This window comes from Gracilinanus agilis, chromosome 3, assembly GCF_016433145.1.
Source record: "Gracilinanus agilis isolate LMUSP501 chromosome 3, AgileGrace, whole genome shotgun sequence".
Classification (NCBI taxonomy): domain Eukaryota; kingdom Metazoa; phylum Chordata; class Mammalia; order Didelphimorphia; family Didelphidae; genus Gracilinanus; species Gracilinanus agilis.
Window position 1 is genome coordinate 630,695,599 of NC_058132.1, and position 25,209 is coordinate 630,720,807.

At 35.0% G+C, this 25,209-nt stretch overlaps 1 protein-coding gene across 1 annotated transcript in view; it reads right to left on the reverse strand.

The window, feature by feature from the left end:
* SLC9A9 (solute carrier family 9 member A9) overlaps positions 1-25,209 on the reverse strand; it is a 729,976-nt gene that overhangs the window by 474,718 nt on the left and 230,049 nt on the right. Inside the window, exon 6 of the mRNA XM_044669458.1 lies at positions 23,195-23,300. Coding sequence (XP_044525393.1) covers positions 23,195-23,300 — 106 coding nt within the window. The remainder of the gene's footprint in view (positions 1-23,194; positions 23,301-25,209) is intronic.

The window sequence follows — 25,209 nt, forward strand, 5'->3', positions numbered from 1 at the left end:
CTTCTTCTTCTTCTTCTTCTTCTTCTTCTTCTTCTTCTTCTTCTTCTTCTTCTTCTTCTTCTTCTTCTTCTTCTTCTTCTTCTTCTTCTTCTTCTTCTTCTTCTTCTTCTTCTTCTTCTTCTTCTTCTTCTTCTTCTTCTTCTTCTTCTTCTTCTTCTTCTTCTTCTTCTTCTTCTTCTTCTTCTTCTTCTTCTTCTTCTTCTTCTTCTTCTTCTTCTTCTTCTTCTTCTTCTTCTTCTTCTTCTTCTTCTTCTTCTTCTTCTTCTTCTTCTTCTTCTTCTTCTTCTTCTTCTTCTTCTTCTTCTTCTTCTTCTTCTTTTCCTCTTCCTCCTCCTCTTCTTCCTCCTTTCTCCATTCTTTTTTTCTTCTTTCTTCTTTCTCTGTCTCTACCTTTCTGCCTGCCTCTCTGTGTCTGTGTCTGTGTCTGTGTCTGTATCTTTTGTCTGTCTGTATCTTTTCCCTGCCTCCACTGGAACTTAGGTGACCTTCTCATTCCATCATAACTGCAGGAATGTTGGTGGAGCTGTGTTTAGGGTTACAAGTGACAAGAATATCCCTAATTTGTGGAAGTCGTTTATGATTAATTTGCATGCATTTACTAAACACAAAATATTCCCAATGTCTTTATATTCTCTGTAAGTTTCAACCAACCTAGCAATCTATTTTTGATTGCTTAAAAATCATAGAAAGGCTGACTACAAAAGTATGTATGCATGTGTGTGTGCAAATGTACATATATATGTTTGAAAGGGGGATAGCAAATTGCAACACTCCTCACAAAATTCATGAATACTATTCTCATTCACAAACACAATGCTTTATTCAAACTGGGATATTAACAAAACCTTCTCCATTAAAACCTACTCTTTGTCCATAACTATGATTAGTGCTGGAGGTACAAAGACAAAACCTCCAACAGTCCCTTCCCTCAAGGAATTTACATTCTAATGGGGACACAAAATGTACATAAGCAGTTACATACATTAGCTACAAAACAGATTCAAGATAAACTGAGGGAAAGGTGTCCTATAGAATATGGTCCTTAAGGGAGTCCAAAAGGAAGGCAGGAATTCTGAGAGTTCTGGGGGGAGGTGGCAGAGCCTTGTAGTCCAGTGGAAATGGCCAGTACAAAGGCATACGTCTTGTGTTTCTTGATTCTGTCTTGACATGCCATTTTTTTGTCTCTGTATTTCTGTCAGAATCCCAATGGCCTCTGCAGTTTGCATGCCAATTTCTTCACAGGATCATAGGACTATGGACCTAAAGCTGAAAGGGATCTCTGAGGCTGCCTAGTTCAAATTCCTCTTTCTACAGATGGAGATACTGAGTCTCAGAGAGGCAAACAAAGTTTCTCAAGCCCCCACAAGTAGCAATTGACAAGAAGGATTTGAAGTCAATTCTTCCACACTACTATTCCCTTGACCTTGGCCAAATATCATCTCTGCTCTCTATGAACTCTACTGGTCTCTTATTTATTCTTCCCTTCATTTTGAAATTTAATTCTTTTTTCTATTGTTGTTCCTTATTTTCAAAGCGGTTCAATGACATCATGAAAGTGATGTCTTGACTTGTGCATGAATTGGATTTAAGTGAGGCAGAGTTGTGCAAAGTCATCTCTTCTATAAATTATGCATGAAGATCTCTAATCATCTCTAATAGACCATATGCAACTTAAAAGCAGAGTACCATGTCTCCTATGTGTTTCTATTTCTTGCATTGTCTAGGACAATTTTGTGAGAGACACTAAATCGGTTAATAAATACCTGTTAAGTATTATGGCTCAACTAGAAGAATTTTTTTCCTAACATGTCATTACCATTTTTAGTTCTATTGGCCCAATATGATTTTGTTCTATGTGAAGGTGTTTTTTTCTTTCAGAATATATATTGCTTTGTGCATAGCCTGAAACTGTAGTTCCAAATAGGACTTTTAAAAAGGAGGCATTTATAGACCAAATAATTCCATTTTCTCCAAGTTTACTAAAATAAAATTCAATGAAATTCAATCTGGCAAATTTATTAAGCACCTCCTTAAAGCATCTTCAAAAAGGAAAAGCAAAATATTTGACACAAATGAGAAATCTGCAATTATAAAATTAAAGGGACAAAAACCACCAACCAAAGAGCTGCACATATCAATGTTTTTTTTTTTTTTTACTAATTGCATTCTCCTTTGGTAAATCAGTGAGCATCACTTTGTTCTTCCCTGGAACAGCTGCACAATAGATAAGTATTGTTAGGCAGTGTTAATAATGACAATTGAAAATGTACTTAAAAATGAACCAGCCTGGGGAGTAAATGCCCAGGACACAGGCTTCTTTTCACTCATTTACCTTTAGCCAATCAAAAAGTATTTATTGAATAACTAGCACTCTCCTTATCTTGAATGCATCAAGTAACAGTAACAGAATAAAGAAGGATGGTGACATCTAGAAAGGTATGCTGAAGAATCTCTGAGCATGTCCCCTTGGTGAGCCTAAAAGGAGGTTGACATCCTTCATGGCAACTGGATTTTAGTAAACTGAACCTCTATTTGTCCCCCAAATGGAAAAGAATAAGGAAAAAATGCCAAAAATATATAAATGGGATATTAATGTAGCTTCCTCAAAAGCAACAAGTTAAAGAGACTCCACAGAGGCACTTCAGGCGCCTTTAAATAGCTTTCCAAGAAAGTCAACCTGTTTAAAAACAAACTAATCCCCATTCCCAATGCTCTGATTCCATTGTCCACAAAGGGAAATGATGAAGTGGCCTGGATACAAACTGAAAATCTAAGGCTGGATGTCTATAATAGGAAGATGGTCAAATCATCCTGAGGAAAGCAGTAATATAATCATATACATTTTCTTACTTACCTTCTCTTTTTCTTACTTCAGCTATGTTTACTTTCTTTGGGGTCTGGTATCCTCTTCTCTGGGTAATAGCCCTGATGCATTGTTCCTATCAGAGATCCTAAGAGAAATCCTTCTCTTTGATACTCAAACTAATTTTTGGCTCTCATTGATGTGGATATATTTTCCAGTGATGAAGATGACAAGCCATATCTTCATGCCTGTCTAGCTTCTATGGAACTCTTTTCCATATCCTCAAATAAGTTTGCCACAATTTGGTGGGCTCAAAATGCCACATAGCTTTCTCACTTTTTTCCTGACACCATGAAGATACCAGTAAAGCTCTTGGGCTATCCAATGGTCATTCATTCATTGCTTTTACGAAAGTAACCAGCCTACTACTTAAAAAAATACATTTCTTTGATTAATTCTTTATTCCAACTTTTCTTTGTAATTCCTTATTTGTTATATGTGGCAGCTTGTAGGGTACAATGGAAAGTATGTTGGCTCTGGAGTCCTAGGACCTGGAGTGAAATCACAAATGACATTTGGCAAGTAGGCTAGTCTCTGCTGACTTCAGTTAAAAATGTCCAGGTGTCCTTTAAGTTTCCTTCTAGCTCTATATGCATGTTCCCATGACCCATCATTGCCACTGGATCTTCTCTATGGGCCTTCTGAATGAGTCTCAAACCCTGGATATCATCAAAGAAATTTTCATGTAACATTTAGCCATTTGAATATATGAACTAATATTACTAATAATTTTTACAAATGATGATGTATGAGCAAAGGAAATCAAGAATAAGGTTAGCTTTTAGAATTTGAAATGAATTTAAAATATAAAATTTTAAGAAAATATACACATTCTAACATGCTAATTGCTAAAATACAATAAGATCCCAATCACTGGGAATAATGAATCCTGGGGAAAGGTCACAAATATTTTAATTCAAAATACTGACATCATATGTATATAAGCTATGGGAATTAGTTCCAACCCAATGGAAATATGCAATGCAAATTCAAATAATGTGACCACTTCATAGGATTCTTAATTCACACTAATCTGGATCCAGCTATAATATGCAACATATTTTAACAAAATAAAAAGGAATCCACATTCTAAGAGACCTAGCAGTCTATTTTTGGCTTAGCCATTTTCTTCCTGCCTCTGTGTAGATTTCCCATTTTCTTTCTTGCTAAATGAACCTAACAATGGACTAAGTAAGCACTGGAGTCTACCTCATGGAGTTTACATTTTATAAGGCTATAATATTTTTCATATTCTGAGTTTATCCATAGACCTCTAAGGGGGCTGAGTTTTCTAGGATTGCTGTCCACAAGCCATTGGTGTGATCCTTGTTGATTATTAAGTAGTCATCCAGAGTTACTAACTTTTAGAAATGGATATTAAGATGACTGGAGCCAAGATGGCTGAGTACATGTAGTCATCCAGCTGAACTCTTAACATATTCCCTTACAAATAATTTTAAAGTAACACCTCAAATCAATGTTTGGAGTAGCAACACCAACAGAAGGTCACAGTGAGATAGTTTTCCAGTGTAAGACAACTTAGAAGAGTGATAGAAGAGATCTGTGATACCAAGGTGGGGACCAGCCCAGAGCTCATGTGGCAACAGGCAACACTGGAGCATACTTGAAGTATAGCAGCCAACAGCATTAGCATCAGACCTTGGAGGTAGCTACTACAACAAAAACAATAACTTTGGGAGTTCTCAGCCTAGAGACTGCAAAAGGGTTGGATAGGTGGTCAGAAAGAGATTACAGAGGATGCTTTGATGGCACTCAGTGCAGCTGACACAGACTGGCAATTCTATTGCCCGTACTCAACTCTTTGTCACAGTTTCAGGGCAGAGAGGAGCATTTGTGGTAGGCTGCAAAGAGCAGGGGACCTAGTTGCAGTTCCAAGGCAGATGAGCACTAGTACTTGTGCCTACAGAAGAGCAAGGAAATAGGAGACCTTCCTGGGCAAAGACCACAGTGTAGAACAGGAGAGCATCTTGGATCACAACTTGAAAGCACTAAAATCTTGCTGACTCTCAGAACAAGCCTTGAAAACTGTAGTTTGAAAAAGCCTGAAGCTTCAGACAGTGCTACATCATCCCAAAGTGAGCAAAGTCCAACTTTAACTTAAAGTTTAAAGTTAAAAATTAGGCTGGAAAATGAGTTAACTACAACAAGAACAATAAAAATAGTGACCATAAAAAGCTATTATAGTGGCAGGTAAGACCAAATATAAACTCAGAAAAAAAAGGGGAAACAGCAACAACCAAATCCTTAAAGAAAAATGCTATTAGGACTCAAGGCCAACAAGAACTCCTCCTGAAAGAGATATTCTTTTTTATTTTTGAAGACATAAAATACAGTAAAAGAATAATTGGGAAAAGAAATGAGAATAATACAAGAAAATTATGAAAAGTGAAATAAGAGTTTGGTAAAAGAGGCACCAAAAATACTAAAGAAAATATCTTTTAAAAATCTTTAAAAATCAACCTATTGGAAAAGGAATTATAAAAATTAGCTGAAACAAAGAACTTCTTAAAAAGCACATTGACCAAAGGAAAAGAGATACAAAAGTTTACAGAAGAAAAAATTGGATTAGAAAAATGCATTAAATAACTGTAAGGTGTCATCTCACACCTATCAGAAATGACAAATTTTGGAGGGGATGAGGGAAAATAGGTACATCAGTAAACTGATGGATTTGTGAACTTGTTCAACTATTTGATAGAAAAATTTGGAATTATGCCCAAAGGGCTATAAAATTGTGCATAAACTTTGACCCAGAAATACCACTACTAGTTCTTTACCCCAAGAACTCAAAGAAAAGGGGAAAGAACCTTTATGTACAAAAACATTTATAGCAATTCTTTTTGTAGTGGCAAGGAATTGGAAATTGAGGAGATGTTCATAAGTTGGACAATGGCTAAATAAGTTTTGGCATATGATTGTGATGAAGTATTATTATGCTATTATAGAAATGATGAGGGCAGCTGTTTCAGAAAAAATATGGCAAAACTCAAGAAAAGAACTACATAAACTGATTCAAAGTGGAATGAGAAGAACCAGGGTATCACTGTGTTCAGTAATACCAATATTTTAATGATGATCAATTATGAAAGGCTGGGCTAACCTGATCGGTACAATGATCCAAGACAGTTCTATAGGATAAAAGAATGTTATCCATTTCCAGAGAGAAAACTCATGAACTCTAAGTGCAAACTGAAGCACATTTTTCTTTCTTTATTTTTTTGAGATATGACTAATATAGAAATGTTTTGCATAATTTCACATGTATAATTAATATCATTTTGCTTCCCTTCTCTGTGGGTAAGGAAAGGGTAGGAAGAGGAAAAGAAATTGGAACTCAAAATTTAAAAAGGAAAGAATGTTAAAGTAAATAATAAATATGAAAAATAATAAAAAAAGATATTTACTAAGGTGGTAGAGCAAAAACTGTTGGTATGAAATATTCCTCAAAACTCATGTGAACATTTTTCCTCAAAAATGATCTCTAAGGTGGGGGCAGCTGGGTGGCTTAGTGGATTGAGAGCCAGACCCAGAGATAGGAGGTCCTGGGTTCAAATATGGCCTCCTAGCTGTGTGACCCTGGGCAAGTCACTTGACCTTCATTACCTAGCCCTTATCACTCTTCTGCCTTAGAACCAATACACAGTATTGATTCTAAGATGGAAGGTAAGGGTTAAAAAAATTATCCCTAAGGAGAGCGTGTTCATACTTGTAGACCACATGTGGATGAAGGTTAACTCAACTTCTGGCTTCTGGGGGTCCTTTTCTTCCTTCATTGAATCTTCAAGAAATTCACCTTAGTTGTAACTGTCTATAGCATTCAAATGCCCCTGCAAAGTCCTTAACCTTCCTTTTCTTAGTACATTAAATTTTCCTCAAAATATCTCTCAGCTCCAGATGAAGAAGCTATCAGTTGGCCACTGTAACCAATGCTGAGTAAAAGCCCACATCTTCCAATTCCTCAAAGTTTCTAAGATTGGGATAAGAAGAATGTGGAAAGAATATACCCCTTTAATCCTCGGGCAGTTCCTTTGACCACCACTAGACTGGTCATTTTTTGAAAATGCTCCTGCTGGAATATTGCAATCTCCTACAGAAATAGGTACCTATTGTAGACTAGACATTATGGCAGAAATTAGTCTTCCTCCAAGACTTATATTCATGCAAGATGCTTCATATTCAAAAGGGCATGTGTATATATGCATGTGTTAATCATTTTAACCTCAATACAATATTTAACTCATGTTTTGGTCAATTTCTCCTTATGTGAATCTGAAACTTTGCTACTAAAAAAATCCTGAAAGTCAATGAAAATTTTGATGGAAAGTACTGGGCTCAAAATGTATGAGAAAATTTTATTTATGTTTATCTAATAAACATATAAATTGGATCATATTTCTTCCAAGCTCCCAGATGACATGCTGAGATGGTTCCATATTTTGGCAAAAGGATCCCAATGTTTCACAAGCCTGGACCTGGGTCTGGATGAAGCATATTAACACATGGTTGTAACTGTGCCTCTTATACAATGCCAAAATACATGATCAAGTCATTGGAAAAAATATGGGAAACCGCCTAGCTGGCTGGTGAATTTTTCACTTTTCAATCAGTTCTTCTGCAACCATATAGCACAGCCCGTAGAACTGCATTATTATTTGGCATAGCTCAAAGTCAGCTCTCAGTGACATTTATATAGAACTTTGCAGCTTACAAAGCATTTTCCCATACATTATTTCATTTGATCCTCACAACCACCCATTTGCTGGGGCTAAGCAAGGATTATTTCTCTCTCTCTCTCTCTCTCTCTCTCTCTCTCTCTCTCTCTCTCTCTCTCTCTGTGTGTGTGTGTGTGTGTGTCTGTCTGTCTGTCTCTCTCTCTCTAAGAATAAACAGTTTTCCTCCTAGGGACAGTTGTATATTTTGGGAAAAGTCCTAGTATGTGTCCTTGAGCACATAAAAGCTATTTGTGTGATCAATAAGACATTTAATGTCTCTCAACCTCAGTTTCCTCACCTGTAAAATGACAATAATATAATAGTACCTACCTCACAGGGTCATTATCTAGGAAAAATGAAATGTTTATAAAATACTTTGCAGATCTTTAAATAATATAAAAATTTCAGTTATTATCATTATTATTAGATTCAAAGAAACTAGGACATTGAATAAAAACATAAAAAAAAGAATTTAATAAGTACCTGAAGTAATGAGGACACAAATATAAGCCAAAAAGAAAGTCTGTCTTCAAGGACTTTACATTCAAATGGGAAGAGGGTAGTAGTGACATGTTGAGGGAATGGTCATAAAATGATGTGGTTGCCTCATTCCAGGCAAAGTAAGATGAAAAGTCAGAGCTTAGAGTCCAGCATCCTATCAGAGCCTAGGGTTCCATGGGCAGATTCTAAGTTCTAGAAGAAGTGGGATAAAGAAGACAACCAGATTATCCAAACTGTTATGTAGAAAGCTGGGATTACAATTTAAGTATTTTGGTTTTAGTTTAGTATTCTTTCCCTAGACTACATCTCCCCTTTCCCTAGTACAATGGGCCAAGTGTAATGTGGATAAAAGAAACCCACGACAAAATGCATATCTAAGTGTCACATAAACTCCAAGTCTTAACTTTCTACAGTCTGGCTTTTAGTCTCATCATTCAGATGAAATTGATTCCTCCAAAGTTACCAATGGTCTCTTAATTAGAAAATCGAATAGGCTTTTCTTAATTTGAATATTTCTTTACTCTCTGCAGCTGTTGACACTATTGGCCACCCTCTTCTCTTTGATATTCAATTCTCTGCAGATTTCCATGACATTACTATACCCTGATTCTTCTCCTAGTTAATGGATCAGTCCTTCTCTGTCTCCATTGCTAGATTTTCATCTAGACCACACCTACTAATCGTGGGTATACCCAAAGGCTCTATCCTGGACCTGCTCTTCTTCTTGTATATTCTCTCACTTAGCTATCTCATTAGTTACCAAAAATTCAATTTTCATCTCTGTACTAATGATTCTCATATCTTATCTAGTCCTAATCTCTCTGCTTACCCAGTCTTCCTTCTCCAACTGCCCACTAGACATCTTGAACTGCATGTCCCATAGATATTTTAAGCTCAATACATCTAAAACTGAACTCATTATCTTCCCTCCTCTCCAACCAATTTGTTTCTGTCGAGGACAACACTATCCCCTCAGTTACTCAGACTAGATACCTAATTGTCATCCTCTGTTCCTCACTCTCTCTCTTTCACCCTTCTCCGTCATATCCAGTCTGTTTGCCCAGTTCCATTAATTTTATCTTCATAACATCATATACCTGTTTCCTTCTCTCTTCTGATGCTGTCCCCGCCCTCATATAGAACCTTATCATTTCATGCCTGGACTATGTCAAGAGCCTGCTGGTTGTTCTCCATGCCTTAAGTCCCACCCATTCTAGTCCATGTCCAACTCAGATGTTAAATTAATCTTCCTAAAGCACCACTCTATGACATCCTTTTACTTAATAAACCCCAGTGGCTTACTGCTAACTCCAGGATCAAATATAAAATCTTCTATTTGGTGTTCAAAACCCTCATGACTTGACACTTTCTTACCTTCCCCAGTATTCTTACATTGTCTTCTCCCTCCACTCTCACACATATTCTGTGATCCAGTGGCCATAGCCTCTTTGCTGTTTCCTGCTCAATATACTTAAAATCCTAACTCTGAGCATTTAACTGGCTATTTCCCATGCCTGGAATTCTCTTCCTCCTCGACTTTACCTCATGACTTCCCTGCTTTCCTTGAAATCTTAGCTAAAATTATACTTTCTTCAAGAAGCTTTTCTTAACTCTCCTTAATATTGGTGACTTCCTTCTGTTGATTATCTCCAATTCTTCTGTTCAGCTCATTTGTATATATATATTTATTTATGTTTTGTACCTCTTTCAACAATCTTTTATCTTTCTGTGTATCTTCATTGTTTATGCACATAATAGGTACTTAATAAATGCTTATTGACTACCAAACATTCTATCAAAGTTGTTAAAAAAAGAGCAAAATTATTTTTACAAAGGCTTATATAAAGGTATATATAACTTCCCTTTTTTTCATTTGACCTTGTCCCTCAGTTTATTCTGCCCCTCAAGATCAATGAAATGACCAAAAAGAGATCAGCAAGATGGCAACAGACTTGGAAATTCACTGTAGCAACAAAGCCCCAAAAGTTACTCTTTTAATTATAATTATTTAAAAGGCAGAAAAAATTTTCCCAAATAGGCATTAGAGTTTGGTTGTAAATTCAGATTACTGGCCATTGCTCTGTCACTTTGCAAAGAAAGCAAATGGCACTGTCTTCAGAATTTTACAAGCCCATGCTGAAACAGTCACCTCTAGGAGAATCTGATGCACCTGCCCACACAGTTCATATCATATAGGAATATTTTGATGGTGATTAGGCTAGAAAAAGAACCAGAATTTCACATAAGTCTTCTTCCTGTCAAGACACACCAGTCTATAACTCAGATGAAATCCGAGACTCTCATGCTTTCCTCCAGTGATGATGAAACAATTATGTTTATGTTTTTCACTCCTTCACCTTCAATATTGGCAACTACACTGGCAATGAGGAAATGATGTATACATCTCATGATATATGGACTTAAGGGCCTGTGGAACAATGAAATGGATAAGGGCCCCCAACTTCTTGCCCATAAACAACAGAAAATTTTAAGCTATTAATAGGAATTGGGTATTCAAGGACAGTTCATTTATCATCTGATGGCTAGCCATGGTGTCGGGCCTTGCAGTCAGACCCTGAAAAATGGGCTTTGACTTCACCTTCTGTAGCTGAACAGCTGCTCTTTCCCAGAGCTTTTAATCAGTTTTCCTCAGCCCTACATACCACTCCATAGCAAAGCTCACTTATAACTCTCAGCAATCATGCCATGCAAATTCATTAGGTGACCCAAGCAAAATAAAAAAAGATTTCATTCCTGCAAGCCAAGACACAGCTTTTAATTTAACCAGAATTATGACTACACATTGGCTTGGCCCTTTGTTCTCAGGAAAGAAGAGTGGAAAGGGTAGGGAGCACAGGGGTAACTTGAAATTTAAGGCATCCCTGGAGGGTGTGTGATGGTTCTACACTTACCATCATTTAGAAAAAGGTCAGATTTCATGGCATTAGAGAGGGAACAGATCCTCAGAGAAGAACTCTTTCAAAATGATTCTCTTGCTGCTTTCTCTATCTAGACTTGTGATTTAATTGGTGAAGGCGATTCCATATGGAAACTCCCTCTACTAATACAAATTGGCAAAACTCAGCTCAGTGGCACAGGTAGACAAAGCACTGGACTTGAATCGAAAAGATTTGAGTTAAAATCTGACCTCCAGACATTTACTAACTGTGTGATCTCAGGCAAGTCACTTGACCATATTTAACTCAGTTCCTCAACTATAAAATGGAGACACACTGGAAAAGGAAATGGAAAACCACTTAGTATCTTTGACAATAAAATTCCATGGATAAAAAGTCCATGGAGTCATAAAGTTGGACACAACTGACCAACAATAGGCTCAGTGACTTTCCTTTAGTCTAGCTGTCAGTAAATGTCACAAGCTGGATTTGAAACTAGGTCTTCCTGACTCTAAAGCTAATCTCCTATCCACTAGCCATGATATATTATTATCAGGATGTATCTATTGGCTATTGGGAGTTTTGCCTCTGGGTCAAGGTCTACTGCACAATCTCCACTTTGGCTGAGCATGAGAATGGATTATAACCTCAGCCAATTATCTTGCGAATGAATGGCATGTAGCATAAAGGAGACTGGGCAAGAGGAAATGGACAAATCAGCTAAAAATCTATTGCAACAGTAAGAAGTAAAAAAAGCCATCAAAGTGAATTTTGGCCTTCTGCTGGTGAGTTACTAGTGCCATCTCTGAATATAAAGGACATTTCTGAAAACAATTATTCACACTTTTGATATACCTTAGCAAACTACTGATGAGATGGTGATAATTCCCTGGTAGAATCTCCTAAGGCAAAGGATAGAATTGACCAGTAGGACAGAAAGTCTAACCTTGAAGTGCCACTATCCAGAAGAAGATTAAAACTGGAAGGAAATAGGACTGACTGGAAAAAAGGAAAACTACACAGATACTAACCTCTAAACCTCGACCTTCCCTTTACAAATTGCCACTAAACAAACCTAATTAAATGATGTTAATGATGATGTACTCAGTTTTTCTTGTTTTCAATGAAATTCATATAGAAATAATCCCTGAAAAAAATCACTATCCTGCCATTATTTTTTTTTATTTTTTTTTTTACCCTTGTACTTCGGTGTATTGTCTCATAGGTGGAAGATTGGTAAGGGTGGGCAATGGGGGTCAAGTGACTTGCCCAGGGTCACACAGCTTGGAAGTGGCTGAGGCCAGGTTTGAACCTAGGACCTCCTGTCTCTAGGCCTGACTCTCACTTCACTGAGCTACGCAGCTGCCCCACTGCCATTATTTTTTAAATTTAATATTATGAGGTATATGACCTAGGTGGATTAAATAATTGTTTTTTAATAGTACATTTATTATAAACATAATCAATACATTCCACTAGTAGACAGAACGACATGATTGCTCTGTACCTCATCCTGTTTCTCCATGATTTTGGTGTCCTTTGCTACATGTATTTTGAAAGCTTTTCATTCCATGTATTTTGGAGATTGTGAATATATAGTATGGCAGCATCTTAAAATGCTGTCATTAACATTTTTATGAATCAAGATTAATGTCTGAGAGATTATGGGCAAATATTTGCTCTTTGATAATGTTCCAGATTCATTTCAATTTATTTGCTATGTTCTCAAAGATATTTTGATATCAGTATTTGAAGTATGGGCACTTGTCATCTTCCGTTATAGATAGGGAGCTTCTGATATATAAATCTAGACACCTAGTTGAGTCTTCTGTATTAGGTAGGTATCAGAATTCTTTTTTTCAGTCTACTGCAATTTGTTTTATACTTTCTACCATTTCTATTCTCTATCTCCATCGATCACTAAATCCAGACTCCTTTAGGATAGAATATACTTGGGTAATTTCTGGTGGCAATGATTTGCCATCATAACGGGCTATTTCCTTAAGCAGATCCACAAACTAACTTTTATTAGCTACTGTGTATATATGAATATAGATACAGGCATACACACATATGTCTATGTTAACTTTGTAGTCATGCTATGAATAAACTCTATGCATTTGTCTTCTGCCCCATTACAATGTAAGCTCATTGCAACAAAGGATTGTTTCATTATTTGTACTTATACACTGGAGGGCTTGGTGCAGAGATGTTTAATCAGTCATCACTTATTCAACACTTCCTATGTGCCAGGCATTAAAGAGGATGAAAAAAAAAAGAGATAAAAGATGGTTCTTGCCCTCAAGTTGCTTACAGTCTAAGGGGGGGAGACAACATGCAGATAAACACACACACACACACACACACACACACACACACACACACACACACAGCGCAAAGTATATTCAGGATAAATAAATAATTAAGAGGAAATGTACTGGGGAAGATTAATAAATACTGGCTGATTGAATGACTGATTGATTCAACATAACTTCTGGATTCAAGCCTAAAGTCTTCAGTTTGTTTCTTACCTAGATGGATGTAAGAATTTTATGCATGTTGCATCTAAACGATATTTTAAATAACAATGGAGACAGAGTTCATAAGATAAAGAAATGGTTTAATATCTATTTTAGAGCCTTGTTGCTTGATGACATGCCTATATATCAAATGATTAATAAGATAATTTTTCATTGTATATTATCTTTAATTTTGAAGCCATACTTTTTCCTCTTTAGAGGAGATGAAAAATTTAGCGATAGAACCCAAATCAGTCTATATGTTCTCATTGGAAAATGCCACCTTTAGAGGCAGCTAGGTGGCACAGTGGATTGAGAGCCAGCCCTAGAGACGGGAGGTCCTAGGTTTGAAACTGGCCTCAGACACTTCCCAGCTGTGTGACTCTGAGCAAGTCATTTAACCCCTATTGCCTAGCTCTTACCACTCCTCTGCCTTAGAAGCAATACACAATATTGATTCTAAGATGGAAGGTAAGGGTTTTTTTTTAAAAATGCCACCTTTATATCAGTGTTTCTTGACATTACATTGGTGAGTTAAACAGACAACAGTTTTCCATGAGGACATCAAATATTCTATCATTCTCACTATATTTGAGTCTAGTTTAAGGCATTTATAGTGTATGAAGAAGCCAAAAATGTAAAACAGAAATAAAAGGCTTTGTAAAATTTGCCAAATTAGTATAAACGTTATGGTATTTTCTGGCAGCTTATTCAATAATTACCAAATTGATGATAAGTTGCTCTTTATACCCTGGAATTTTTCTCCTATCCTTTTTGCTGTTGAGCTAATACACTCCTTTGTAATAACTGATAAAAACAATTATTAGTGATTTAGTTATTAATTATTTTCATAAAGTACATAAGCACATACTTGATCTACATTTGGAGGGGTTATTGGTATTCTTATCTTTTGGTAATAAATATGTGTTGCCTTTTCTTAAGAAGGGGGTGATGGTAGAGCAGGCTTTAGTCCAAGAGGAAGTAATCCATACACTGCTGTGAAGTGTTTGAACCAATAATTATGGATCTTCTCCAACCTTGCCAATTGCCACTTTTGCAAAGTAATTAGAAGCTAAGAGATCTCCAATTAGAGTTTAAGTTTAAATTTCCCTTAACATAACTGTTCTGTCACTGATTATAGGCAGAATGTGCAATATTTTTATTCCTCATTTAATCCACTGTACATTTCCATTGTTGTAATTCATTGCTACCATATAGGTGACCAGAAATTTTCAAATTTTCACATCTTCCTGTTAATTTTTTTCTTCTTCATTCCTGATTGCTTCATTTGTAAAAAAATATTTGATTGATTTTTGAATTGCTTATTCAGTTTTTTGAATTGCTTTGAGTCCACAAATCACCTTAATTTTAAAATTCTTGCTTTCAATCACTGATTAATAGAATCTAGAATTAATGATATACTATGGTTTTCTGGACTTCTTTCCATATGCTTCTTTTTTATTGCCCTTAATTGTGCAAAATGGCATTCAGTTTTTTTATATTATGTACCAGTTCTACATTAATATGAATTTTTGTACTTTCCCATAAATCAATACCTCTTTCAAATATATTTTGGCTATAAGGTGTTTGATGCCTGACCTTAGGGGTATACCTTGTGAGCTTTACTTTTCCTGCTGTAGTTCTTACTAGGCTAGCAACACACTGTGTAGAAATGTCAATATTGTTAGAGAATATATTGATTTATGATGGCTATAGAAAATATCAGGTTTTTTTACCCTACTCAGATTTTAGTAGCTCCTTAACATCATATTTTCCCCCTTCTCATCTAACTTAGTAAGAGAGTTTTCATTTTTATTGTATATACTTGCCTTAATTTGGTTTCCATTGCTTTGTTTTGTGATTTGGAGCTCAGTGCCTCATTGACCAAAAGTACTATTAAGTCTTGGCTTGTAGTGGATATAATCTACTAAATTTTTTTAAATGAAACAACTCTGGAACACAATGAAAGAATTCGTGTCTTTCACCCATTTTGTGGGTTTTCCTGATTTATCACCATCATATCCTCCACATTGTTATTGATATTTCTAATAGGTTCTTGATGTATCTTTTCTTCAGAACACAGAGGAGTACATTTACTCAACTGTCCTCCATGGTAAATTAATTATCAAAAAGATTCTGAGTATGGCTATCCTACAATCTTATAATACTTGGTCTATTTAATAGATTATTAGGAACAGCTAACCTAGTCAGGTCACTAGTAAAGTCAGTTGAATCCCCAGCATCCAATTGATCTGCATTTCAATATTCCTAATAGTCCTTTATAAACTCTAGTAGTTTCAGGGAACATAGAATCTCCACTTCAAACATCCTAGCTAATATTGCCTTACTATCTTGACCTCTCACCATGATTCCAACAAAGAAGGTAGCTTTAAAGGAGTTGTTGTTATCACCATCACCATCATCGTCATTGTCATCATCATCATATCATCATTTTTCTAATATTTTTATGGATTTCAGATAGTAATTACCTGTAAATTTTATCCTCCTATTATCATTTCCTATTTTATATTCTGTAGGACCATTATGCCAGGTGACAAAACAATGACTTTTTTTTATAAATGAAGAACTATATTTTAGGATATGTATTCTTCTGTAGACTGAAGAATGCCTATTCACATTCTTTTGTGAAGCACTTTCAGGTCAGCTCCAGTACAGTAAAATAGAGGAGACATATACCTTATTCTGTTTGCCCATGGCTTTGATTTCTCCTATGAGATCTTTATATTTTAAAAGATTTTTGCTCTAAGCAGCTTGAAGATTATGAACATTTGGTATGACAACATTTTTAAAAACATTATTTTTAATTTTTGTGGATTAATATTATTTTGAGTTGATTATATATAACAATTTGTCTATAGTAGTTCTCTGGTTCCTGTCCAGTAATTTTTTAAAGAATTAAAAAATATATATTTTTAAGTACTATATTTGTAGCACAGATATTTGTCATCTTGTAGTTCATAGCAAGTTTCTGATAATTCTAACTACAAAATTGCTTCTTCTTTATTATTCAGTATATAATAAAATTTTGCAAACTACGGGGTTATATTGTAGAGTTTCTATCATTTCTTTATGTAGCCTGAATAGATAATTAATACTGGGCCACTTAATGATAACCCTTCTGTATTTACTGATTTAGATAGGCAATCAATTGATTCAAGGTGACAGTTGATTAAGATACTAATTATATATACCTCTGTTTTTACTATTATAGAAATGGGCCTAGTGACTTCTATAATTTTATTTTATATTTAACTTTTTTGGTGAACTGTTACAGTTAGATGAAATAATTGCTTTCTGTAACTGAATAGAAGTGTTTGGATAGAAGCTCATCTTTTTTAGATTGTGAGTTCCTCCATTATAGTCTGAGATCTCTGAGGACAGGGACTATCTTTTCATTCTTTTTGTATCCCTAGTGCTTAGTATAGTACCTGACACATATTAAGTACTTAATAAATGTTTATTGACTGATTGATATAATGCAAGAGTCATGTTAAGGTAATTCTATTAACAACAAACAACAACGACAACGACGACAATGGCGACGACCACAACGACGATGACAACGACGACGATGCGACAACAACGAAAATGTATATAGCTATCAAGGAGACAGTGAATACTGAATATGCCAAAAGATCTATTGGCATCCCTGAAATCAAGGCTGAATAAGAATACATTAAAAACAATGAATACCCATTTAATACCAAATTTAATGAATACCATAATGAATTCTAAAGTGTATCAAATAGATTTGGAAATTACCTTTTAAGAAAAAGAATATCAGCAAAGCACAGGAATAATTGTCTCAAAAGAGCTAAGATGAATACTTCCTTGCCAAAAAGAAAGTAAATGACTAGTATCCATTCTTCACTTTATAAGAAAGTAATCAAACCTACAGAAATATTTTTATATAGGCAGACATTACTTCAAGAAACAATAATAAAGCTTGCAAACAGATATATCAGTGGTTTTATCTAATGAATCCAGAAACAGTTACCTTCACAAAAAACTTATGAAATGGCTAACATACAAGAGTGAAATCAAAACAGTCTCCATGAGAGACATCCACATAAACTCAACTAACAATATGTCAAAAAAAGGTAGTAAAAAGATTCCTGTGCTATGTGGATTTGTTTAGCAAAATATAAATGTTTATACTGGCAGTTCCAGACCATGTCACTACCAATGAAAATTATAAAAATATCACGAAGAAGTCGAAACTTATTGATCAATGAAGATTAGACAAAAAGTGAAAGAAATTTTGCTTGATATCGCTGTAATCTATGGAACATTTGCCAACCTTCCGAATGCCTAGAAAAATGTAGCTAAACTATAAACCAGAAATTCTCTAATGTCTATGGAGTGAGCAGTAATAAACCGCTATACTAGTAATATAGACCTCCAATACTCTTGAGAATTCAGTAACTGTATTAGACCTTGAACAGTTTGTCTATACTTTATAGAGATCCATCCAAAGATGATAAGAATAGCATTTTAGTAGCTGTTGCCAAATCAAATATTTACAGACCAAAATTATGTGCAAAATGAATAAAGTACACAGCATTCCTGTTGTCTCCTATGCCATGGAGCTTTTTTGATGATGTGTTCAATGACAGTGAATAAAGCTTATGCCTTAATAGCAAAAGCAGTTGTTTTGTCTCTCTTGATGACAACGAACAGAATACTAAATGTGAAACTATGATAATATAAAATATGAAATAATCATAGCAAGATATTACTTCGTCCCAGCACCTTTTCTATCTGAACTCCATTAAAAGAGATGAAATGAATAACAATATTGTGATAATGGTAATAACCTACATCTACCTAATATACATACACTGTTGAATTTGCTTTGCACAACAACCCTTTGAAGTAGGTAATACCAACTTTATTCTCACTTTGCAAATGTGGAAAAAGAGGCTCAAGAAATTTTATAGACCTAGCTAAAGATCACAGTAATAATAGACAAAGAGAGAACTCAGACTCAGGTTTTTTTCAGTCTAATTCTAGTGTTTCAACTAGCAAGACCATTCTTTTAGTTACAGCATTTTTTATTCTTCATTTGTCTGTTCATTTACTCTTCCAACACATAAGTATTGTTTATGCAGTCTAAACACATTAGGTGATTCAAAGAAGTATAGCATGTTCCTTACCCTCAGAGAGCTTAAAATTGAATGCAGAACATGGAGTTATACTGTCAAAACCAGTAATTTCTTTTATGGCTATACTAATTTGTTTTCTGCCTCATTTCAGTGTACTATAAGAAGGTTAAATTACCTCTTAAGATTCTTTTTAACCTTATGGTTCCATTGGTCTGTCTAATTTGGCTTCTGTACTGCATTTTCCTTTAGACACATAGATCCTTAAAAATGTTTGTTTTCAAGAAGTTATTTTCTATCAGAATCAAGCAGTCATCGATATCCGACTTTAAAGCCTATTTTATAGTAATAACTTCCAGGCAGCTGTACAATATTTTTATCTAAAGAGATAAAACTGAAAATCTATTTGCCTTTTTTCCCCCAAAAGAAAATGATTTACACTGAATTTCCTTTTAAGTCCTTGCCTAACAGGAAATAAGTACATCTACTGTAAGTTTATTATAATTCAAGAGCCAGCTGTTTAATGAGAGTCCTCTTTTATCCTTATAGAAATCTGGAGGCATTTACATACAGTACTGTGAAATTCTCCCTTTTCCTGATAAGTGGAGGTTTGTTTCAGTGTTGTTGTATACACCAATATTTTCAGATAAAATGGCAGGGAATCCATCATGCTCCTTGCTGAACAAGAAAGCAAGGTTGGATTAATGGATAATTATTAAAAAGTGAGGAACTGAATCTCACAGCAATACAGAAGACAATCTTCCATCAGGGCTTTGTTGCAATGATATTAATTAACTGAAATAAAGGTTTGAGGCTTTATTTTATCTATTCTCAGATAGGTAATTTGGGAATTCAGGACAAAACATTTCATTGTTAGGCTGGATCCTTTTCCATAGGGGAAGGTCTATACAAAGCCATTCTTCTCCAAACCATTTAGAATCAACTTTCAACAAATGTTTATTAAATGTTAACTATATGCAAAGTACTGTGTTAGTAAAGGCAAATATTATGGGAACAAATTCAGTCTACGTGGATTTATAAAAATCAGTAAACCTTTAGGTGGATGAAATACAATGCTAACTTAGGTTCTGTATTCATTTATTTACTCTAGATTATAAACACATGGTTCTACAGATATTATTGTTCCTTTTCTCCTTCCACTTGGCCAACTAAATAACCTTTGCAAATGTGAATCAACTATGCTTTTAATGCCTACAATTTTATTCCCCACGTATACCAACTAACATATTAGAATACATACTTTTGGTATGGCATTCCCTAGATCCTTGAAATTGAAAAGAGTAAGTGTGGGTAATGTATGGTTCAAGCGTAAGCATGCTTAAATAGAATTATTCAACATGCCAAACTGAGCACACAGATCAAAAGATGTTATCAAGTTATCTTTACTTAGCCCCAGACAGGAAAGATTCCATGGGAATTTTAAAGTAACGGAAGCCTCCTGTTTACAAATGGGTTGTGTTAACATTCATTAAAGTCAGATGCTTGAAACCTGGAATACATTATTTTTTCCTAAGAAACAATGTTTAAATAATATATGAACTTAGAGGCCAGCCCGCAAATACCTATTTATTATGTACTAGAACTGGACGGCTGTATGTTTTCAATGAAAAATATCTGAAAACAAGACTATTGTAATACTAGTAATTAATAAAAACAAATACTATTCAGCAAAATAAAATGTTTTCTTTCTCTTGAAGAACTTGAAAAGGAAAAATAGGATTAATTAGATGAAAGAAACTCCTGAAAAAATTCTGAATGGGATTTTGGGTTATTTGAAAAGATCTTAGAGGTTAATATTATAATCTTTTTAATGTTTGATTTTATTTCAAAACTTACGGTCGTATATTAAAAGCTGGAGGGGACCTTACAGGTCATCCTCACTTTATAGATGAGGTCTAGAGAGGTGATGTCACTTGCTGGGGTCACGTAGGTATTATATGTCAGAGCCAGGATTTGAATCCAAATACTGTTCTCAACTCCAAATCAAGTTCTCTTTCTACTGTCCCACACTGCTTCTTATTTATGGCTTTTCTTTCCTTAAACACATTTATCATGCCAAGACATGAAAATTAGGGTCATTTCCTAAATCAGAAATAGATCAGAAATAGAACCAAGAATGGAAAATGCTTTATTTTGATAAAAAGGCAATTCAGACTACAAGAGAATGAAAAGGGGCTTCTTTCCACATATCTGATTATCTGTAATAGTTACGAAAAAATGAAAAATGAAAGAGCTAGAGCTTCATCATGGGTGGTCTAGTGTACAGGCAGTTAGACTCAGAGTCAGACATAGCTAATTTCAAATCTTGACTCAGATGCTTACTAACTGTGTGACCAGGGAAAATAACTTAACCTCTCTGTGCCTGTCTTTCTCATCAATAAAATGTAAGGGATGGGCTAATAGCTTCTAAGGAATCTTCTATTACTATACAATCCTACTGATATTGTCATCTCCAGTGGAGAAGAAAAGAAGTGGTAAGGAAGTCTAAGAATTCTCTTCCCACCACCAAATGGCCCTGTTGGTTTAGGACAGTTTTGTTGTCTAGGATGAGAGGAAGGAGATTGTAGGGAGTTGTTTCAGGATCGGCGAGGGGAGAGGCAGGTAAAGGTCCAATTGTATATTTGAAGATCAGGTGTTCCTAATTCAGAAAATGTCTATATTATAAATTCTCATCTGGACTAAAGTTACTCCAATACTGAACAGTCTCTGAACAGATGATTATCAATGCTCACGGAAAATACTCTTTTAAAATATATCAGCAAATTTACCATGTAGGAAATGAGACATTTTCCCTATGTTCTGAATTTATGATTGAAAAATATGTGCAAAGGAGAAGAAGAGGGAGAAGAGAGTAAGACTGTATTGTGGTTAGCTAAAGGGAAAGTAATGAGGAAGCTTTTAAAAAACGACTCCAGGGTTTATGCTTATTAGCATCCTTATGTTCTCTTAGATTTTCATGTTCCAAGATGGCAAACCATTGTGATTTGGTTTGCATGATAAATAGAAAGATCAGTCGCTCACTGATTTGGTACCTTTCTACATTTTTTGAAGGTCATTTGCAGTTCAGTGATATTATTTCACTTGACCTTTACAGAAAAATACATAACTTTCTAGTTCAGAGTAAAATGAGAAACTCAGCACATTTTTTATTCCCATGCCCATATGAGTGAAGTTAATCGTAGACAGTCATTTCTGATGTTCTCATTATTTTTTCTTGAATTTTATGTTGAAAATATTTAGCACTTGTGCTCCTGTGATTTAGACTTCATTTATATTATTCGTTTGCTCCAACTGATATTTGCCTCTGGTGCCAGAAATAAAAAACTCTTATGGTTGATGATCAAGTGTCATGAGATTTGATAAACAGACTTGGAAAATGTTCAATTAAATGCTTACACTGGGCCATATCTCTATCAGGAATCCATTGGGCAGGAAAAGGATAGTACATTATGATCACAATATCTTTCACCAGTAAGCACTGACTTTTAAATACCCTTTGGTCCATCACAACATATCTCAAATAGATGGAAAGTAATTAACATCCTGAATATGGTAGTGTGGCCACATTTAATTATCAGATGGCTACTTTCCCTTGGGATATTTGACAGCCAGCTGAAATGTTGGTATTCATTTAACGCAAAAGACAAGACCTTTGACTTGAGGAAAGGTCACCAAATTGGCATTTGATAAATATAGTGCTAAATGTCTAGATTAAAGGCGAAGAGGCTGGAAGGATAGCACATTAATTGGCATCTAAAATTTTTTTTTTAAGAAAAATAAAACTGAATCTGGGGATGATGCAGAAATCATATGAGGGATTAAGGGATCCTAACTCCAGGTTACCTATAATGGGATGGATTTACATAAGCTTTCCCATGATGCCTTGCATTTATGAAGACAGGAAAACTTTTTTTATAGGCTCAAATTTGCCATACTTACTACATATAGTAAAGGTTCTACTACCTATTTCAAAAACGTAGATAGGAAGAAAAAATCAGTAAGATATAAGATACACTCATTAGGATGTTAGTCTTTTGGAAAAATGTTGGAGTTGGACATAAACCTAGTAAATCTAAGACACTAATACTGGAAATTAAATGTTTAATCAACCATGTTATTTATGATTTCCATCTTTAAATACCACCCTAAAATGAGAAATTATTTGTATTATTGTGAAAAACAAGAAATGGAAAAACAATACAGCATGATGGATAGAGGGCTAGCTTTATGGCCAGGAAGACTTGGCTTCAAGTTTTGCCTCTGATAGGTGACATGTTGTTTCCATGTTCGCTCAATCTCTCAATGCCCCCACAAAATATTCTAAGGCTGTAAATTACAATTGTGTCACTAAAACTATTAAGTATTCCCACACTGAGAGTTCTCCCTTCCCATCTCATCCTAGCACAAATAAAAATCACAGTTTTAGACCACCACCACCAAAAATACAAGCAATGTTTACCAGAGGCGTATAGGTTTATTTCTCAAAGAATTAATGGTTTTCATTTCTTTTCAAAGCAATTCAAGTGTTTGTACTTACTATGTGAGGACTATGGCCACAGCATCATTCAACACACTTTCCCCGAAAAGGAGTGTGTACAAATCAGTATCAACATGCAATTCATGGAAAATAGCCAGCACCGTCACTAGGAAAAAGCAAACACGTATACATAGAATGAGTCACAGAGACACAAGGGCTTCATTTCCATAATATTTTATTACATACCACCACATCCCTAAGTATTTATTTCCCATATCCCCGCTTTTGCCTGGTTACCCCTCATTCCTAGTTTGTTCTGTCCCCTCACTTGCAACTCTTTAGCTCCCCTTGTTCCTTCAAAACTGACCATTTAGAATCCCATGTACCCCATCAAATCCTGCTCACATATCACATGAGGATTTTTTGGCTCTCCCCCACCAACTGTTTATTCATGCTCCATCCACCAAATTTTGCAAAAAATGACTTATGTTCATGGAGTCTCCCCCAAGAGATTTTCATTTTATCTCTTAAGACCATTTAACATGTTTTCTTTGCATTCCCAGTTCCTAGCATTTGGTATATAGTAGATATTTAATAAATATTTCTTGTTTGATTAATTAAATAATTATGTTGCTGTGTAATAGTGTTTTATAGAAGGGAAAAAATTAAGGAGATCCAAATAACTTTAAGTAGTTAATGCCTGTAAGAGGGAAGTGAAGTATTAGAGAGCCAGACTTCAGAAAGAAGAATCCAAAGTCCTAGATTTTTTTTTCAAACATTGTCTTAATGTCAGTGTGATAACAGATTTTTCAAATATATTATTTGATATTGTAGTTATATACTACTAGGAATCCAGTATGGAGTCACTTAGGCTAAGTGGTCCTAATGACCATAAACATATAAACAATAATAGACGAGTTGTGCTTTTCTTCCATTCTGACTCATTCTAACTCTGTGTCAAGCAATTGATAACCCCGGCTTCTGAATGGATGATTCCAGACTGATCACAGCAGCTTTTGAGCCTCTCTTGTCCTGCTGCTTCAGATAGTCAACTCAAACCCTTACCCAATTTCTAGACTTGATGAGGAACCTTTTCTACTTGAACCTGGTATTTCTGAGTGACCCTAGGAATCTCCTCACCATATCTGGATTTGATTAGAAATGCTCCTCTCATATTTGACATAGATGACTTGTTCTCAGCCAAGTTCATTTTGAGGGATAAAACTTTTCTGCTTGGTCTCCTATTCTGAATCTGAGGGTATAGTTGCCTGAGATTTTTATATATGTCTCCTGACCCCTCAATTTGGGTGAATTTCTTTGCATCTATGGGGCTACAACTCTGACTTTGTATTTTTTATGGGTGTTGTGAGTGTGTGTGTCTGTGTGTGTGTGTATGTGTGTAGTCTTCCCCCAACCCCCTGCTATGCTGCATAAAAATAATGCTTATATTTGTATAGCTTCCCAAGTACCAATTTCCTATGAATACCCAAACCCAGGTCTCTGCTTTAATATGAACTGTGAGGACAAATAAAGAAGTTAGGTTCCAGGTACTAATTTAATTGTACTCTGACTACTTTTGTCCACAGTCGAATCCTAGGCTCAGAACTGAAAGGAAGGTCATCAAAACTCAAGGTATCAAACATGCAACTTGTAATACTTCCAAGTACAACCAGAACCAGATTAAAATGTTAAAATATAATTGGGAAATATTTAATGCAACAAAAAACACAACATGCCATAGATAATATTAATTTGTGATTTTCTAAGTCATATGGGATTTCTAAGGATCTCTATCTAAAATTTAGAGAGGTTGCTTGTTTGTTTCTTTTTTTACACTTAATTTTTATTTATTTTTTCTCAGTTATGTATAAAAATATTATAGAAGTCATCTTTTAAAATTAAAAATTTTCCACCAAGAAAAAGAGCCCCTACAAGTATTTTTGCACATATATATATATATATATATGTATATATATATATATATATATATATATATATATATATATATCCTTTTCTTTTTCCTCTGATCTCTTTAGGATACAGAACTAGTAGTATTGCTGGATCAAAATGTATAT